Genomic DNA, 17,461 nt, shown 5'->3' with positions numbered 1-17,461 from the left:
CACTATTGTCGGCCATGCCCCCCCCCCCGCCAAAAGCTACTTAAACGCGCTGAATACAAGCGCGAGCATGAGACAGTAATCTCCTGAGGCGGAAGCCGGGAGAACGATCGCTTGCAGCTCTTAACATTTGTGTGTGAAATTGTGCTTTTAACTTACCGATTCTTCTCCCTGGGCATTTATTATTTGTTTTTCACTCATTGGGCATCCCCCGCACAGCGGATTTATCGCTGCCACGGGTTACAACATAATTATCTTGCCGCTATTCCCTGGGACTCCCCAGGCCACGCCCACTATTGTCGGCCACGCCCCCCCACCATAAGCTACCTAAATGCGCTGAATACAAGCGCGAGCCTGAGACAGTAATCTCCTGAGGCGGAAGCCGGGAGAACGATCGCGTGCAGCTCTTAACATTTGTGTGTGAAATTGTGCTTTTAACTTACCGATTCTTCTCCCTGGGCACTTAATATTTGTTTTTCACTCATTGGGCATCCCCCGCACAGCGGATTTATCGCTGCCACGGGTTACAATATAATTATCTTGCCGCCATTCCCTGGGACTCCCCAGGCCACGCCCACTATTGTCGGCCACGCCCCCCCCAACGTCTCCATTCGTCTATAAAACATGTGTACTTACCGGACGTGCAGCGGACGAGCGCAGCGGGCGCCCTGTCTGCGCGCCGAAGGCGCGCCTAAGGCAAGCCCGTCTGCGCCGGGACCGGGCCCAGGGCCACCCCCCCTGGCCCATTCGTCCCTCAGACCCCCATAGCCCCTACCTTGATCAAATATACCTCCTCTCAACTTCTAGAACTTAACCCTTCGGCCAACCTACCGCACTCTATACCACAATTTTTATATACGGACCCTCTGATAGGTCCTTACAAATGCCCTGCTTGTATTAACCACACTCCTCCTGCTAATACCCCTAAACAGGTTCTAGCAGCACTCATTAATGTGCGCTCCCTCCCAAAACACAAACTCGATATCCTCGAGTTCATTGTGTCACACAATGTCGATTTATTGTTCATCACCGAGACTTGGGGTGACAATTCCTCTGGCCCTGACTTCAAAGCAGCCCTCCCTGAAAGTTACTGTGTTCACAGATTGGATAGAACCAAAAAAAAGGGTGGCGGTATAGCCATCATCTATAGAAACCACTATAAAATCAAAACTACTGCTCTTAATTACAGAGACTGTGAAGCTTTTTCCTTCTCTATCCGCCTCTCCGGCAATCAGTCATTCGCTGGCACTTTGCTCTACCGCCCTCCTGGCTCTAGATCTAACTTCCTTAATAGCCTTAACAACTTAATCGAAGTTGCAGCTGGAGCTCCTCAATATACCATATTAGGAGACTTCAATTTTCATTTAGAATCCCTAAGCGACAAGGATACTATTGCCCTTATTAGTGATCTTTCAGCAGTAGGACTTCATCAAATTGTCACCCAGCCTACCCATAAAGCAGGTCACACCCTTGATGGGATATTCACCAATAACCTTGACATTCTGATTTCCCCTCCTATTCCCCTTATTTGGACAGATCATTCAGCAGTCTGTTTTTCTATTAAAAGCAAGTCCCCTTCATCTCAAAACGGACTAACCTCCCCTATCTCAACACGAGACTGGAAAAACATCGAAATCTCTCATCTTGCTTCTATACTGACCGATGGCATCAATACAATGGAACCGGATCCGTCACTAGCTTCTAGTAACTACCTCAACATCCTGGATACGGCATGCTCCAAATTGGCACCTCCCAAAACCTCTCATCGCAATAGAAAATCTCCTTCTGCCCCATGGTTCTCTGAATCCCTACGTCTACAAAGACAACATTGTAGAAATTTGGAAAGACACTCGCGCAGGCACTACAACCCTATTGACAAAATTTCATATAAAAGCGCCCTATCCAAATACAAAGACCTCATCGCCTCAGAAAAAACGATCTACTATACTTCCCAAATTAATCAGGCTCAAAACTCAGCAAGAAAATTGTTTCAAGTGGTTAATCATCTCTCAAACCCCCCTGTTCCCCCTTCTGATACGTCTCAATCCCTCTGCAACTCCCTCGCAGATTTCTTTATGGACAAAGTCACTTCTATCTTTTCAGCTTTTTTTCTTCACGAATCTTCTTCAACCAGCATAGTTAAACAATCTCCAGCCATCAACGTTCCCTCCTTCTGTAACTTCAAATCAGTCTCTGAGGAACAAGTCTCTCGTCTAATCTCCAACACCAAATCAGGATCACCCCTAGACCCATGTCCACCTTCCAACCTCAACCTCATCCCTGATGCCATCACCCCCGCCTTGACCAACATTTGTAATACTATGTTCACTACTGGCTCATATCCCACAGTTTGGAAAATAGCCATCATCAAGCCTCTCTTGAAAAAAACCACCCTTGATCCTGCTTCCCCATCCAGCTACAGACCCATTGCATGTCTTCCTTTCCCTGCAAAAATATTTGAAAAAGTAATGAATATACAGCTTTCCAAATTCATTGATGAAAATAACTTACTGGACGACACTCAATTTGGATTTAGGCAGGGACACGGAACCGAGACAGCCTTAATAAAAGCAGCTGACGAAATAAGAATGACATTAGACAAAGGCGGCGCGGCAGTATTAATACTGCTTGATCTATCTGCGGCTTTCGACGCGGTCGATCATGTCACTCTGATCGACCGTGTCTCAGCAATTGGCATCCAGAACAATGCCAAAGAACTTCTCGCCTCCTTTCTGGCCAATCGTTCACAGGCTGTAAAACTGGGCCCTTTCTTCTCCCACACAGTCTCCCTTCCATGCGGAGTACCACAGGGCTCTTCGCTAAGTCCGACCCTGTTTAATATCTATGTTTCGGACTTAGCGAGGGTGATTAAGTCCTACGGCATTAGTCTCACAACCTATGCCGATGACACTCAGCTGGTTCTATCTGTACATAATGATGGACTTACAGTTGCAGCAAACTTTCAAGAGGGAATGCTCGCCATCAGCTCCTGGATGTCTTCAAACTGTCTAAAATTGAACTCTGAAAAGACAGAGGTAATGACATTCGGGAAATTGGAACTTGCCTGGTCCCCCCTATGGTGGCCCAACGAGATGGGATCTCCACCAGAACCTGTCACTAACCTCGGAGTCATATTCGATGACAGACTGCTCTTCCACCACCACGTCAACTCGGTAGTTTCCACCTCCTTCTTCACTCTGAAGAAAATCAAGAAGCTTCTTCCCTACCTCCCCACTTCAGCTGGTAAAACTCTGATCAGCACCCTCGTTTTTTCCAGAATGGACTATTGTAATGCCCTCCTTCTCAATGCACAGGAAAAAGTTCTTAATAGGCTTCAGTTGGTGCAGAATGCCTCAGTCAGAATCTTATTGGGCATTCCCAAGTTCACCTCCATCACTCCTCACATCCGACAGCTTCATTGGCTTCCTGTCAGGAGCCGTACACAATTTAAGGCACTGTGTATTGCCTACAAAGCCATCAATAACTCATGCCCGCAGTTTCTTAAAGATGCCCTTCGTCCTCTCGAAAACCCCAGAACTCTTCGCTCATCCTCAGCTCATCTGCTCAATGTCCAACGCACAAGGAAAGCCTACTGGGGTGACAGATGCTTTGTGATTTCCCCAGCTAGACTATGGAATTCACTCCCTTTTACCATCAAAACTGCCCCCACTCCCCTTAGTTTTAGGAAGAAATTAAAAACCTGGCTTTTCCCACATTGAGATCTGCTATAGCCATCATCTGATCAGTTAAGCGCCGAGACACCCCTGGGTATTTGCGCGCTATAACAATTGCTAAAACATAAACATAAACATTGTGATTGTTTGCGTTCGGCGTACCTTTTAAAAGGTGCGCCCAGGCGCAAATCAATCCCAATGCATAATACGGCCCCAGGGCTACTTCAAAATGTATCTATCTCATTACTAATGTAAAGCATACGCTCTAAGCACAGTTTATGAAGAATTCTTTTATTATAGCACCCTGGGTACATTTCAGCCACCTAGAGCCTCTGTATTACTGGTGTCCCTTATAGTGTTGCCTTTCCTCAGGGTTTCAGTTCCAACCCACAGTTCCTACAGTTCCTTTACAACACATGGCGTTTCAGTAGGTGACCAATTCCTACATGTAGGGAAAACAAGCATGTTCCCATATTTTTAAAAAAATAAAAAAAATACTTTTATTCTTAACTATAAAAAGACACTGATTGGTATTTTTGCTTGAACTCCAACTATACTACCTTCTTGTTTTCAGAGCTTGCATTCGTTTACTCACTAGGTAATGTATTCTTATTAAAAATCCCTTTTCTTGTTTTTCTTTTTCCTGAGTCTTGATAGCATAGCAGTTTCACTTCAAGGGTGTGTCTTCAAATAACTGGCGTTGCTGTCTGTGTGTAGAAGTAAAGTATGCCCAGGGCACTGTACTCTCAGTGAGTTTAAAGCTGTTAAAGAGAGAGGGAAAATCCTCTTTGTGACACATTTCTTCTTTTGCTGTTGATCATTTGAGTGACAATTTGTATGAATATACCTTTGGGTGGTGATATCTAGGCCATGAGTATTTCATAGTTATTGATATGCCTGTCCCATTACATGAATCGGTAGGATGAGTTTGAAATCCATATTTCTTTCTGAGTTTTCTAATAGCCTAAATCCTAGCTCTCTTAATGTGCTCTTATCCCATAATTAAGACTGTTAGATTAAATGGACAGACACATTGTGGTCCTCGGATCTCACAGGCCCCATGGTCCTGTTGGTGGGCATTCCCAAGGGGGAACCAGAACCTAGCAGATTGTAATACCAGTTAATATAATCCAAGATCTGAGACCACAAGCCTCCTCGATTGCCTGGAAATGTCACTGATTTTCTTTAAACGCAAGCTCACCTATCCCTGTAGCAATGTAGATTAATGTAGGACGCAGTTGAATATATAGATTTCAAGCTGCATGATATCACTTGTAGCACTTTCCATCACTCCAGACTATTATTGAACAGCATGGCGCGTTATAGGACTTGTAATTTTACTTTGTTTACATTGTATGGGTCCAAAAATTCTAGTATGCAAAATGCTGTTGTTTAAAAAGCAATCATAGCTGAAGGTGCAATGCATGACATTGGACCACCTAGAAGAGGTGTGATTAAAATATCAGCTCAACGAACACAGTGGAGCAGATCTATAATAATTTCAGTAATATCACCACTTCAAATAAGGATATCCAGTCAAAGCAATTTTATTTCTAACCCATTGTGTAATTTTATCCCGTGATTTGTTCAGAGGCTTAACAGATTCCGAGGCTTATCTCTGCCCAAAGATATTTGATGTTCTGGTGTGTACTGGTGATCCACTGGAAAGGTGCATGGCTGTTAGTCCGTTTACATTTCTTGATAATTGATATGATTCCAACCTATTTCACTTAAATGTCAGATTTCACTATTTGGCAAATTATCCGATGTCTTCCACAAGCAAGCATGAGTATGTTAGCGTTTTTATTTTTGACAAAGAGCAGTGTGTCATTCGCGTATGAGGAAAAGACTAATTTGTCACTGAATTTTTGAACTACCCTATCTTGGATTGCTTCTTTGATCAGTCTGGTGCTGGATGATAATGTTTCTATAGGCAATGAGGGTAAGAACGGAACCAATCCTATCTGATTCGCGTTCTCTGAATAAGGATTTATAAATCCAATAGGCCTGGCTATGTTACCCTTGATAGGTCAGTGTGTATGTGTGGATTAGCTGGTTGGGTAAGTCCATGGATGAACGTATACGTGTCTCACTGTATAGATGATTAATGAATGAGTGAGTGCATGGATGAATGGGTCAGTGCACTGACAAATGACTGAATAAGTGAGTTCAAGGATGGCTGGATCAATTTCCGAGTCTCTGAGTGTGTGAGTGACTACTTGCATGGAAGGATGTAAACGGTTACGCCAATCTTAAGGGCTGAAACCTCCGACGACAGGAGCGCATGCGCTTTAAATATGCACATATCTACCTATAATAAGTCCCAGCAACCATTAAACCAGAGCCAGACACCATTTTACCAAGCATGCTCACAACAACATATTAGAATTGTGCAAATCTACTGGATTCTAGAGTGCGTAGTTGACAGATAACAACGAGACTTTATTTCAGTGCAACCATTGATGATACTTTTATTTGCATGAGGTGTATTTAAAAGGAAATATACATTGGAAGCAATCACAATTTTCTTGGAAATATCACATTCTCCACTTTTTCCGAAGCACCAGAAGACCTCCAGAGTTCATTCCTCAAAACAGCAAGACAGTTCGAATACTGGAATAGATAAAAATGCACGTCAGTTATATGGGTCAATGATCAACAGCTGCTAGTATTACTTTTACACAGTCTTCTTTTGCAGGTTTAATGTACACATTTTCAGTGTGACTCAATACGTTAGTGATATAATGCAGTTTCCTCTTCCACTGATCACAAAGTAAAAATAAATCCTGTATTTGTAAAGCGCAAACAGCTATCAGAAAGCATCCCGGCGCTGGGGGCCGTCGGGAAGATTAAGAAAGCTATTGCCCAGAGTCACATGGTGCTGGGCTGACCAGCCGCCGGTGCCGGGGATCGAACCGCGAGCCCCAGATTCCAGCGTCAGTCGCCCTGGCCGCGGCACCACACCTCTTCCCTGCAATCAGCCATATTAACAAGGACTGGTGGGTGGGTGCCAGACCCTACCATAGAGCGGGGCTAGACTGGTCTGATGTCTCAAGTGCTCAGAAACATCACATTGGGACCTGAAAAAGACACTGCCTGCTCATTAAAATATGATTTGTCTTCCATTGCCTAGGAGACTAGAGCCTTTGTTGAACACACATGATCTCTGCTTACCGCAACCAGAAAATCCATTGTAAATGCCAACTTCTCCTCTTATACAACATCATGCACCTGTGAAGTCGAGATAGCTAGACATTTCTTGGGGGTTTAGCATGTAACAAAATGGTATATACCTGTTAATACAGTTCTTGTGTGACAATGCCACAGCGACACCGGTGTAGATCAATTTAATTTGAATCTTTCATCTCTCTGTTTATCTTTTCCTTTTACATGGGCACCTTTTATTTCTTTTTGATTTTGGACAAGTTGATACCTGTAGTGTCGTGTGATCATGTGCAGTAGGACCCTTTTGGTCCTAGGCGGACTCCTTTCAAAGTTACTGAATCAGTTGGGAGGGATTTGTGTGTGTCGAGGTGTGGCCAATAAAGTCTATGACGCAGTGTGTTCAGTTAACCGTTGCATGCTGAAGAATAAAGACGTGTATTACAGAGCTCCATGTGTGGTGTAGTCATTTACGTGGTCCAGATCTGGGGTGGAGCTACAATACCCCCTTTCATCTCTTTAATTTTCCCTGGAGCTCTTCCTGTTCCTATGCTGATCGTTGGGTCTGATTATAGGAAGGTGGGTCTTGAAAGGTACCATGGCCATGAAGCTGGTGTGGTGCTTTCTGTTGGGCAACGTGGGGAAATCTCAAAGCAATGGATATGTCACAGTATCTGTTGAGTTCCCATACTTGCCAACATATATGGGGGTGATTTTGTCATGCTTCAAAACCAGAAATTAGAAAAATTATGGCTCAAAATGGCATCACATGGCCTGCGGCACAGTGATGAAATCACAGATCATGGCAAGGTGGTTGAATCAGAGGAAAAGACTGTGGCTTGTGACCATATGACATAATGAGAGCAAGCAGATCACTACTTTGAATGGCTGACTTTTGTTGGCGTGTGAGTTGCTGGTAGTATTTTTTAGTTGTTTTTTTTTTATTAGATTTTTATTTAATTTTTAAAAAAGAGTCAGAATAAAATAATGCAATCACTTACATAAACAAAATATCTCTAGACAATGAAAAAATGGAATAAAATGATAAAGAGGAAATTTAAGGTTAGATTTATAAGTTGATCTAAAGTGACGAGAAAACAGATGCATAAACGATCAGCTAGGACCAAAGCCAAGGTGACCAGATTTTCCCTACTGTTTTAAGTGATCGAGGACCCCGAGCTTTGGCACTTGAAGTTTCACATTCGTAGATTTAGCGAAGCATAGTCCAAAATTCAGACACCTTGGAGGTATAGGATCAATCTATGCCCTAGCGACACATAGACGACCGCTAACTATTATAATCATAATTAATGCCCTCAGGCTGGGAGCCAATACAGATTTATAACCCAACATGATTTCCTTATAACTCAGGTTAATTTTAATCCTGAGATCGATTCAAATAAGCTGTCCCAGTATCCTTTCAGCTTAGGTCACTTGATGAACATGTGTACTATATCTGCTGCGTAAAGCTTACACTTGGGGCAGTATGAGCGCTCTGAAGTCCCATCGCAACCCATTTCGAGATGCGATCTGGTGTATAATATAACACACAAATTGTCTTAAATTGCTGTAGTTTAAGACTGGTCGAGCGGATTGACTGATCTAAAATAGCTAATGCATCCTTTAACTCAGCAGTCGTAACTGAAGTCATCAGGCGCTGGCTCCATTTTAAAGCAAGGTGAGTACTATCATAAGAGCACTGGCCATGTACTTCTGATAGATAATACTTATACTGAACATCTTTGCTTCTTGCCCGGATTGCTAATAACAAGAGAGAAGGTCAGTCGTTACTACGTCATTGCTATACTTAAGTGCATTAACAATATGGTGCCTACCTGCAGATATTTTAAAAAAATGGTGCTGTGAGAGCCCAAATGCAGCCTGTATAGAAGTAAATGCTCGGAAACCATGCCTATCATACAGCTGTCCCAAGTTAAGTAGCCCGCCTGACCCCAAAGTCACCCTACGTTGTCATGAAATATGTCGAGGAATAGAGGATTGCTCCAAAGCAGAATCAACAAATGAACAGTTGGTAAAGAAAATCTTGTAAAGATTTTTCGCCAAATTCACACTATATCCCTTACTACTTTAAACCTCACCCGCTTAAAGAAGTTGGGATCCATCAATTTATGCAAAGAGAGATGGAAATCAATACCTAGTGCTAATTGGTACCCATATGAGAGGAGTTGGCCTAACGGCTAGGGCGGTCGACCTCGAATCTGGGGAACTTGGTTTGTGTCTCAGCAAGGACGAGCAACATCCTGTGGTTCAGGGCAAATCACTTAATCTCCCCGTGCCTAACAAAAAAGAATGTGTCCTCATGTATTGCAACTGGTGCTCGTGTAAAGTGCTCTGATACCCGATACCTTCGGGTCAAGTTCGCGCTATATAAAACTACATAAAATAAACTTTGAATGCGGCCAGTAAATGATGCCCCAAAAAATTGCTTAAAATCTTGTAGTGTAAATCTGCCTAGTATATAGGGTAGCTTCAGGAAGCGGATGGCATGCCTAGGTCTCTTATAGCCTCATATAAAACTACTAATTGCCCCGTCCAATCGTTTGAAGAAAGAATCTGGAGTTCGAAGTGGTATTGAACAAAACAGATATAGAAACTTTGGCAATATATTCATTTTAACAATATTACATCTACCTAAGATGCTCAAAAGGACTTTGTGCCTTTGTCGCAGTTTCACTATAACTCTTTTCAAAAGAGATTCATAATTAAGAGGGATAATATACTCCACGCGACTACACAAGCGTATGCCGAGATACGTAGCAGTGTCTGCCACACCTATCACAGGGGTATGTGATTTGAAATTTAGAATGACCTGCGTCTTTGAGAGGTTCAACTTATATCCGGAGGAGGAACCAAATTGTTCAACCGCCTTGGATATTATATTGACAGCATCATACGGGTCACTGGCAAAGACTGCGACATCATCAGCGTAAGCCATTATTTTGAAATCAATACCATTCAGCCGGACAGGTTGTATGCCCTTGTTCTGCTTAAGTGTCTTAAATAAGGTTCAATGTAAAGGGCAAACAGCAAAGGAGAGAGTGGGCAACCCTGTTGTGTCCTATTGGATAAGAAAACGAATGTCTGCAGATCAAGACATTAGCAACCGGGTTCTTATAGAGCACCTGTTCAAGTGTAATAAACTGGTTGCCTAACCCACACATAGCCATGATCAGCTAAAGTGCTCCCCAATAACCCAATCATAAGCCTCTGCGTCCAGCATAATCATACCTATGTTATCCTTAGTTTTACCAGCCACATCGAACGCTGCAATCACAGTATTGATATGTACCGTGGTGTCTCTACCAGGGATAAGCCCATGTTGTTGTTCTGAGACCACATTATGCATAACTGGAGCGAGACGTAGGGCTAGAATTTTAGAGAAGACCTTTGCATCCACGTTTATCAGGGTGATAGGTCGATAAGATCTCCGTTCCTCAGAGGGTTTGTCTTTTTTTAGAAAAACCACAGTGTTGGTCTGTCCCCATGATAGCGGAGCAGCCTCTCTGTTCCTAATAGCAGTTACCAAATCAAAGAGCTCTGGTGCTAGAATATCTAAAAAGACTTTATAGTAATTCCAATGGTATTGAATCTTCCCCAGATGCTTTTCCTGAAGGTAAAGCATTTATAGCTATCTCAGAGTCCCTGAGGCTAATTTCCCCCTCCAGGACCTGTTGCTTTTGGAGATTAAGTCAGGACATACCACACTCCTGTAGGTACTTGCCTGCAGCCTGATAGTTGTTGCCGTAAGACCTATGGTGCAGTTTTTGATAGAATATAGCAAATTTGTCTATGACTGATTGAGGGTTTATCTATACTACATCACTTTCCCCAATAATCTGACGTACAGTATTATTAACTTTTTTATCAAAAATCTGGTAAGCCAGCAGAGGCCCACCTTTTCCCCATATTTGTAATGGGAAGTCATGTTTTTCTGATAAATGGCAGCCACCCTGTCCTTTAAACCCCTATTGAGCATTTGTCGTCTCTCAATTACCTTTAGATGCAATCTCTGCTCCAGCGTGTCTTTTAAGAGAATTGCCTGTGAATGATCTTTTTCCAGATCCAAACACTCCTGCCGAATTTGGGCCTCCTCTAGATGTTTGCCCCTATTTTGAGCCAAAATAAACCAAAGCATCACCCCCTGTGTGTATGCTTTCATGCAGTCCCAGACAGTTGCATTCGAAGCAGTACCTTAATTATTTAATATATACTCTATAAGTAGGCGCTTCATTTAAACCTGATATTCCATATTGGCAAGCAATTTTCAAGGCAACGCAAATGGTCATCGACCATCCCTTCCCTCTACTGACCTAGACTGCATAAAACATATAATGGGGTTGAGGTCTAAGGTAACCTTAGGACAGATCTGGATAGATGCCCCTGCCAACAGCTGTCCTTGTACCAAAATCAGATCAATAAGAGAATATTGTCTACAAGGTACTAAATAGTAAGTATAACCTGGTATCAAGGGGAACAAAGCTCTCCATGCATCAACAAGGCAATGCAGTCAAATTATTTCCATGATAGATGCATGTGTTTTAACCATCCTAATACTAGTTTGCAGAGTAGTAGCATCTATACGATAGCCGACCACAGAGTTAAAGTCCCCCCATAAGATCAAGTTTCCACCCCAATCCAACAATTCCAATTTAAATAATCAAAAACTGCTGGATCATCCGAGTTAGAGCCATGCACTACACAGATAGTATATGTCAGCCCATTGATGGCGAGCTGTGCTATAGGAAAGAAAAGTGAAGCGATTGCGCACTCCAACCTCGGACGCACTGCTGAAGGCCAACAATATGTCACAAATACACCAAGTTGTTCGAATATTTAATCCATTTATTCCAGGTACTCCAAGTTATTAATCTTCGTTCATCAAGGTACACGGTAATCAATCGTATAATTAGCTTCTAAAACGGCAGATGTGCCTCAGGCCTCTTTCTGTCGCATGCCTTATACAATATTCATATCCTTAGTGATTATTCTCCAATGCATTTCGGGCTTAACTTATAGCCCTTCTTCAGGGATTCACTAAAAGTTTAAAAAGACATGACCATTAGATTATACGTCCCAACTGCATTTCACATTTTAACAAATTACTCATTTACGTAACCCAAACTTTTTGATTTACGTTTTCCCGCTATACGTATTAGCATACTTAAACTAAGCTCCCCTATAAGTTCCCAACCGTTGTTATACCATTTTATCATACGAACACATTAAACCACATTTATATGACCAATTTTTCGTTTGTTCACCCCTGTATCACAAGCTTTCAAATGTTACCCAACTACCGTCTTTCCTACCTTTTGATATCTGTCATTGCGGACTTTTCTTTGCGCTAAGCAGCGTTGTGTTCAACTTCTAACGTCCTCATATTTAAACCATGCTCTACGTTTTAGAAGCTAATTATACGATTGATTACCGTGTACCTTGATGAACGAAGATTAATAACTTGGAGTACCTGGAATAAATGGATTAAATATTCGAACAACTTGGTGTATTTGTGACATATTGTTGGCCTTCAGCAGTGCGTCCGAGGTTGGAGTGCGCAATCGCTTCACTTTTCTTTCCAAGTCTTCAAACACATGGCTTCAGGGCAGGCCATGGTCGGGCTGCACGCAATCACCTTTGAATGAGGGTTAAATTATTTAAGTTATATCACCACGGAGTGCACTTGTTCAAACCTTTGTTGTACGAGCTGTGCTATAGCCCATCTGCCCCTACTATCAGAAGTAGTTCTCAAAATCCTAGCAGCTAGTTTCCATTATGGCAACCCCCCATATAGACACTGTTTGAGAAGTGCATATAAGCTGCTTCAATACTCATTGATATTTGAATGCCAAGTGAATTTCAATTACCCCAACAATTTGTGGCTTGTATGCTGCCAGTTCCTCATGAATTAGTTGTCGCTTCCTCATCTGATTTAAGCCTGCCACATTTCAACACATTAATTTTAAACTAGTCATTAACTAGCCCAACTATCAGACCTTACGCCTAGTCACCATCTCAGACTGTCAACCACCGTCCTCTCTATGTTATATGCTGGATACAGTTTCAAATTATTCTGACTCCTAAGACTGCCACCACCACCCCTTACCGTGATGTGCACAAACTGATTAACACTAACACCCACCAATGCTCCCCGGAACCCCCCTATCACAACCCAACCCACCCTGTAACTGAGAAAGGGAATCATCCACACCCTTATGCTGTCAGTTGCATTGACAGCCCCCCGCCTACATCGCCTGCCTCCCACTCACTGTATAATAAGTCCCCCCTATTTTTGTATATATATAAAAGCTACTCCACATTAGTAGAGCTAGTCAAGCCCATGATCCCTTTGGCGCCCTGTGCTCTGGTTAGACATTAAGATTAGGGCTAAGAAGAAGACTGTGAAGTCCCTTGCCGCCATTGACTGAGGGCTTTTGAAGCTTCACATTCTGTATAAAAAACCTGTGACCATCCATTCTTGATGACCTTCAATCGTGCTGGCTCCTGTAAAAACACCTGTGCCCCAACAACTTTTAATGGATCTATTAGCTGAAGCAGCGTTCAACACTTATCCATTGTTGTATTACAGAGATCCAAAAGGATATAGATAGACACGGAGTCAACTGGCAGTGGGACTGTTGGACGGGCTTTAAAATAAATCGCCTGCCGTAGGAGGAAATTCCCAACATAGATGAGAATAGGGCGCTTAGAATTCATCACTTGCTTGGTGTACAGAGGTAGCCTATGAGCTCGCTGAATTTGAGAGTCCATTTCCCAGTCTGCCAGATCCAGAAGAGCTTCCTGCAATAGGCTGAAGATGCAGGCCCAGGTATCATTGCCCTCTTTTCCTTCTGGTATTCCAAATAGCCTGAGGTTATTCCGACGTTTCCTGTTCTCCAGATCGTCAATTTTACTTTGGATATATGCAAATTGGTGCTCATGCTCTGTAATTTCTTGTTGTTGTTGCTGTACCAACTTCCTCTGCTTCTGCTACTCGGTGCTGGAGCTCAGCCATATCCAAAGTTAGACTAGACATTTTACTGGTGACTTCCGTTAAAGCTGCTGCATAGCTTTATAATCCTCTTTTACTTGAGCGGAGTGTTCCAAAGCCTCAGCTCTTTGAGTCTGTAAGAGCTGAAGGATAGTTGATAATGAGGGCTCCTTTGCATCTATTAAATCCACCTTATCTGTCTGCTTCTTCCCATCTACTGCTGAGATAGCAGGAGGAATACCACAGTGTACTGAGCAGCTTGAGGAATCCAGGGGACCATCAGTCGCATATCAGAGTCTAATTGCAGGGCTCAGAGTTTCGCTAGCATTAGAACTAGTGTCAGTTAACGATAGTACTGCATCCCCCAATCGGGACAGATGGGGCTAAAGGGCAGAATCACTTTTGGATAGCCTTGAGATCAAGGCCTTTACCTCTTCTGAAGGGGGCTTTCCTAAGACCCCCGCGTGGAGCGTAGGGTGCTGAGATCAGGACAGCGAGCTTCCTGGGATTTCCGAATAGTTTTGACCGGCCTCTTCTCAGGGACCCCCTCTTTCTCCACGACCTCATCCTCTTGTGGTAAAAAGCCGTGGGATGTCACCTTAAGAGGGTCCAGCAATATCTTTGGTCCGATTACATCACTAATCGTGGCCTCTGCTCTTGACTCTGAGGGACTGTGCCCCCCACACTGCTTGCCCCCATACTGCTTGTTACCATGCCAGACCCTGGGCTTGCTGTGACTTCAATACATGGCTGTGAGTGCACAGGTTTCAAGCCCATTGTTGCCTCTCCTCCTATATTTTGTACTTCGCTCAGTCCAACCCCCTCTGCCTGTTCCGTAGAGCCCCAAAGTTGGTTGAGCCCAGAGTCTGCCAGGGGGGAAGAATTACAATCGTTCCCAGGCAAAGAAGCCTCATTAAAGAGGTCAGATCATTCTCGTTATTGTTCAGAGTGCTCAGTTCGTGGTTAGAGTTAGAATTTACACCAGTGCCGTATGAAAAGTTCATACCTTGCTGGAGATCGACTTCAGCCGATGCTGACTGCTGAAAAGGGGAATGATGCTCTAAACTGCTGCCCCTTTGCCCACTGACACAGCGCTCAACAGTACATCCACCAACGAGGACCCAGTGGCTTCCGAATTACCGGCCTGTAGGAGATCACTCGGGCCACTTGATAAAAGCACTTTTAGTATGGGACGGCAGACCCTTGTGCAAGGGGTTTTCTGCTTCGGGCGAATCCTCGGTTCTTCTTCCTCGGTGCTTTCGGCTGTTGGTTGAGCCTCAGCAGTCATAGAATTTTCTATCCCACGGCCCCCTTAGCCGCCATGCTACACATTCACCTGTGGGGGAGCAGTGGGAGCAGTTCAACCAGTTGCTGGGCCAGAAGCAATCGGCCCCGCTCCGGACCAAACAACAGCCACTGCATGTGAAGTTGTTACCCCCTCCTGCCTGGCACTAGAATCACCAGTAAGTGCAGGTATTGTTGTGAGGGCAGCACAATCAGTCCAGAGATGCTGGGTGGCGGTTGCGGGAGGCAGTGGGGAGCATTATGGAAGAGGTCTCAGCGTGTGCTCCTCAATGCGGGATCAGCCCGCTATCTTCCCCGCTAGTAGTATTTTTTAGTATGTTAGTTTGTTGGGCCAAAATGCTGGAAATTTAGGGATTCACTGAGAATAGCTGCAGAGGCAGAAAGGTTGAGGCAGGACGGCAGAAAGGTCAAAGAGGTAAGGAGATGGAGGTCAGGGAAGTTAACTAGCTAAATGTGCCTGCAGAGGATGGTGGAAGCGAAACACTTTTGCCCTGTTTTATGGTTTACCATTCACTTCCTCATATTATATTTCTGCTTTAAATTGTTTCTGGGTTGCTGCTCAGTCACACATATGGAAATGAGGGAAGACACCGTAAGTCAGAGGCAAAGTTAATATGGAGATGAAGACATTTATGTGTGTGTAGGGGGGTGCTGTATGCATGTGTGTTGAGGCATATAACACAGAATCCTTCACGCTAGATCACAGTTTTCATCCCTACGCCTGTTGTCCAGGAATTCCCATTGGTGGCCAATTACAATACGTATAGAGCCCTAAATTAGGAAGAGATTAACTTCACTGATGTGGTCCCCAAATGCAAGTGATCTCTGGGCAATATTAAAAAAAACAGGAGTAAAGGGGTTAAAGAGTGTAAGATGACTGAGTGGGCCAGAGGAGTTTCACAGGCCTCATCAATGCATACATGCTTACCTTCATTTAAATTATTCCATCAGTGCTTTGAAAGGCTGTAACATGTTACGTCATCATAAACATCATTTAAGTATTTGAATAAACCCCATGGATCCCACAAATACAAAGCTCACCTCTTGCCTGAGCGCAGCAGTTCAAATCCTTCATTGATTTTCTCAAAAGGCAGCGTGTGTGTAATCAGTCCATCCAGATCAAACTTCTTGGCCAGGTAATCCGATACTATTTGTGGAACACAGTCTTTGCTTTTGAAACCTTTGGTGCAACAATTAACACACATTGGTTTAGTGGTCAAGGACACAGTGCCCTATTTTGGCCCACTGTGCCTGTCGTCGCACCTTCATGCAGAGGTAGAGGGGTGGGGACAGACATATAAAGTATAACTGATACAGACAGGATTTGAACTCCTGTGACTGTTTAAAGTAAATTGAAGAAGAGCAGCCACAAGCCACCCCCTCCTTTACTACACACAATCATTGTAGCTGAGCAATAGTGCAAATAACTGGAATTAAATAAAAACAGTAAAAAAAGTGGACATAACTGAAACTAAATAAAAAAAACACAAGACTCCAGGGAGCTACAAACTGAAAATGACTCATGCAAAAAAAAAACTTTGACCTATATTTATTAAGATATGCACAACCCTGCTCAGAAATCTGTTTGTTTTAAATTGCGTGCCCTGGATAAATTTGTGCACTACCATATTTTAGTAAACATAATATATGGATTCCTCACCCACCACATTTGTACTAATGATGTGTATGTAGCAGTGTTTAATTTGCAAAACAAAAACAAAAAAAAGCAAATGCCACTCTTTGCCCCTGCCAACACTGCCAATAGCCGTACCAATTCAACTACTAACCATTGCACACCTACACGTTTGACAATTCAGCCTATTCTAGGCCATCCAAAGCTATACTAATGGTGTGAGCAGCAGTTAATGTTCTTTTTATTAATATATATTAACTTATCAAACCCTGTTGTTGTGCTCATCTAACAATTAAGCAGACAGCACCACCATGTGGTGGACTGTCACTAGAGCCGGTAATGACAATTAAATGCCAGTGCCGAGCACCAGAAACCACCGGCTCAAATTAAGGACTGGTTTGTAGGAAACAAAAGACGATTTTGAAGCACAACCGCCAGTACAAATCTATGTGAAGCAATACAAGCGTAAATCACATAAAATGGATAATATCACAGAAACGATACATATCACGTCAATGATTTTCCTGAAGCCACTTGTTTGTGCCTATTTTAGTGTGGTCATCGTTTTCAATGCAGAGCAAGGTCACTACATTGTGTGACTGTAGTTGAACTGCTTTTGCTGGAGTCCTAGGTGTTGTTAGTCTGTTCCCATCCCCATTATGCTCACTTTGCACACATTAT

The 17,461-nt window shown here is 43.2% G+C and overlaps 1 protein-coding gene across 1 annotated transcript in view; it reads right to left on the bottom strand.

The window, feature by feature from the left end:
• Positions 1–6,112: 6,112 nt before the first annotated feature.
• The window catches only part of LOC146866378 (alcohol dehydrogenase 1-like), a 151,093-nt gene continuing 139,744 nt past the window's right edge, over positions 6,113–17,461 (bottom strand). Inside the window, exons 8-9 of the mRNA XM_085636225.1 lie at positions 16,189–16,327; positions 6,113–6,284 (exon numbers count right to left, since the gene is read on the bottom strand). Of these exons, the coding sequence (XP_085492351.1) occupies positions 6,260–6,284; positions 16,189–16,327 (164 nt within the window). The 3' untranslated portion in view covers positions 6,113–6,259. The remainder of the gene's footprint in view (positions 6,285–16,188; positions 16,328–17,461) is intronic.

Source organism: Triturus cristatus, chromosome 2_1 (genome assembly GCF_964204655.1).
Source record: "Triturus cristatus chromosome 2_1, aTriCri1.1, whole genome shotgun sequence".
In the NCBI taxonomy this organism is placed as follows: domain Eukaryota; kingdom Metazoa; phylum Chordata; class Amphibia; order Caudata; family Salamandridae; genus Triturus; species Triturus cristatus.
The sequence above is the reverse complement of the archived record's forward strand: the minus strand, read 5'-3'. Positions and strand labels throughout refer to the sequence as shown.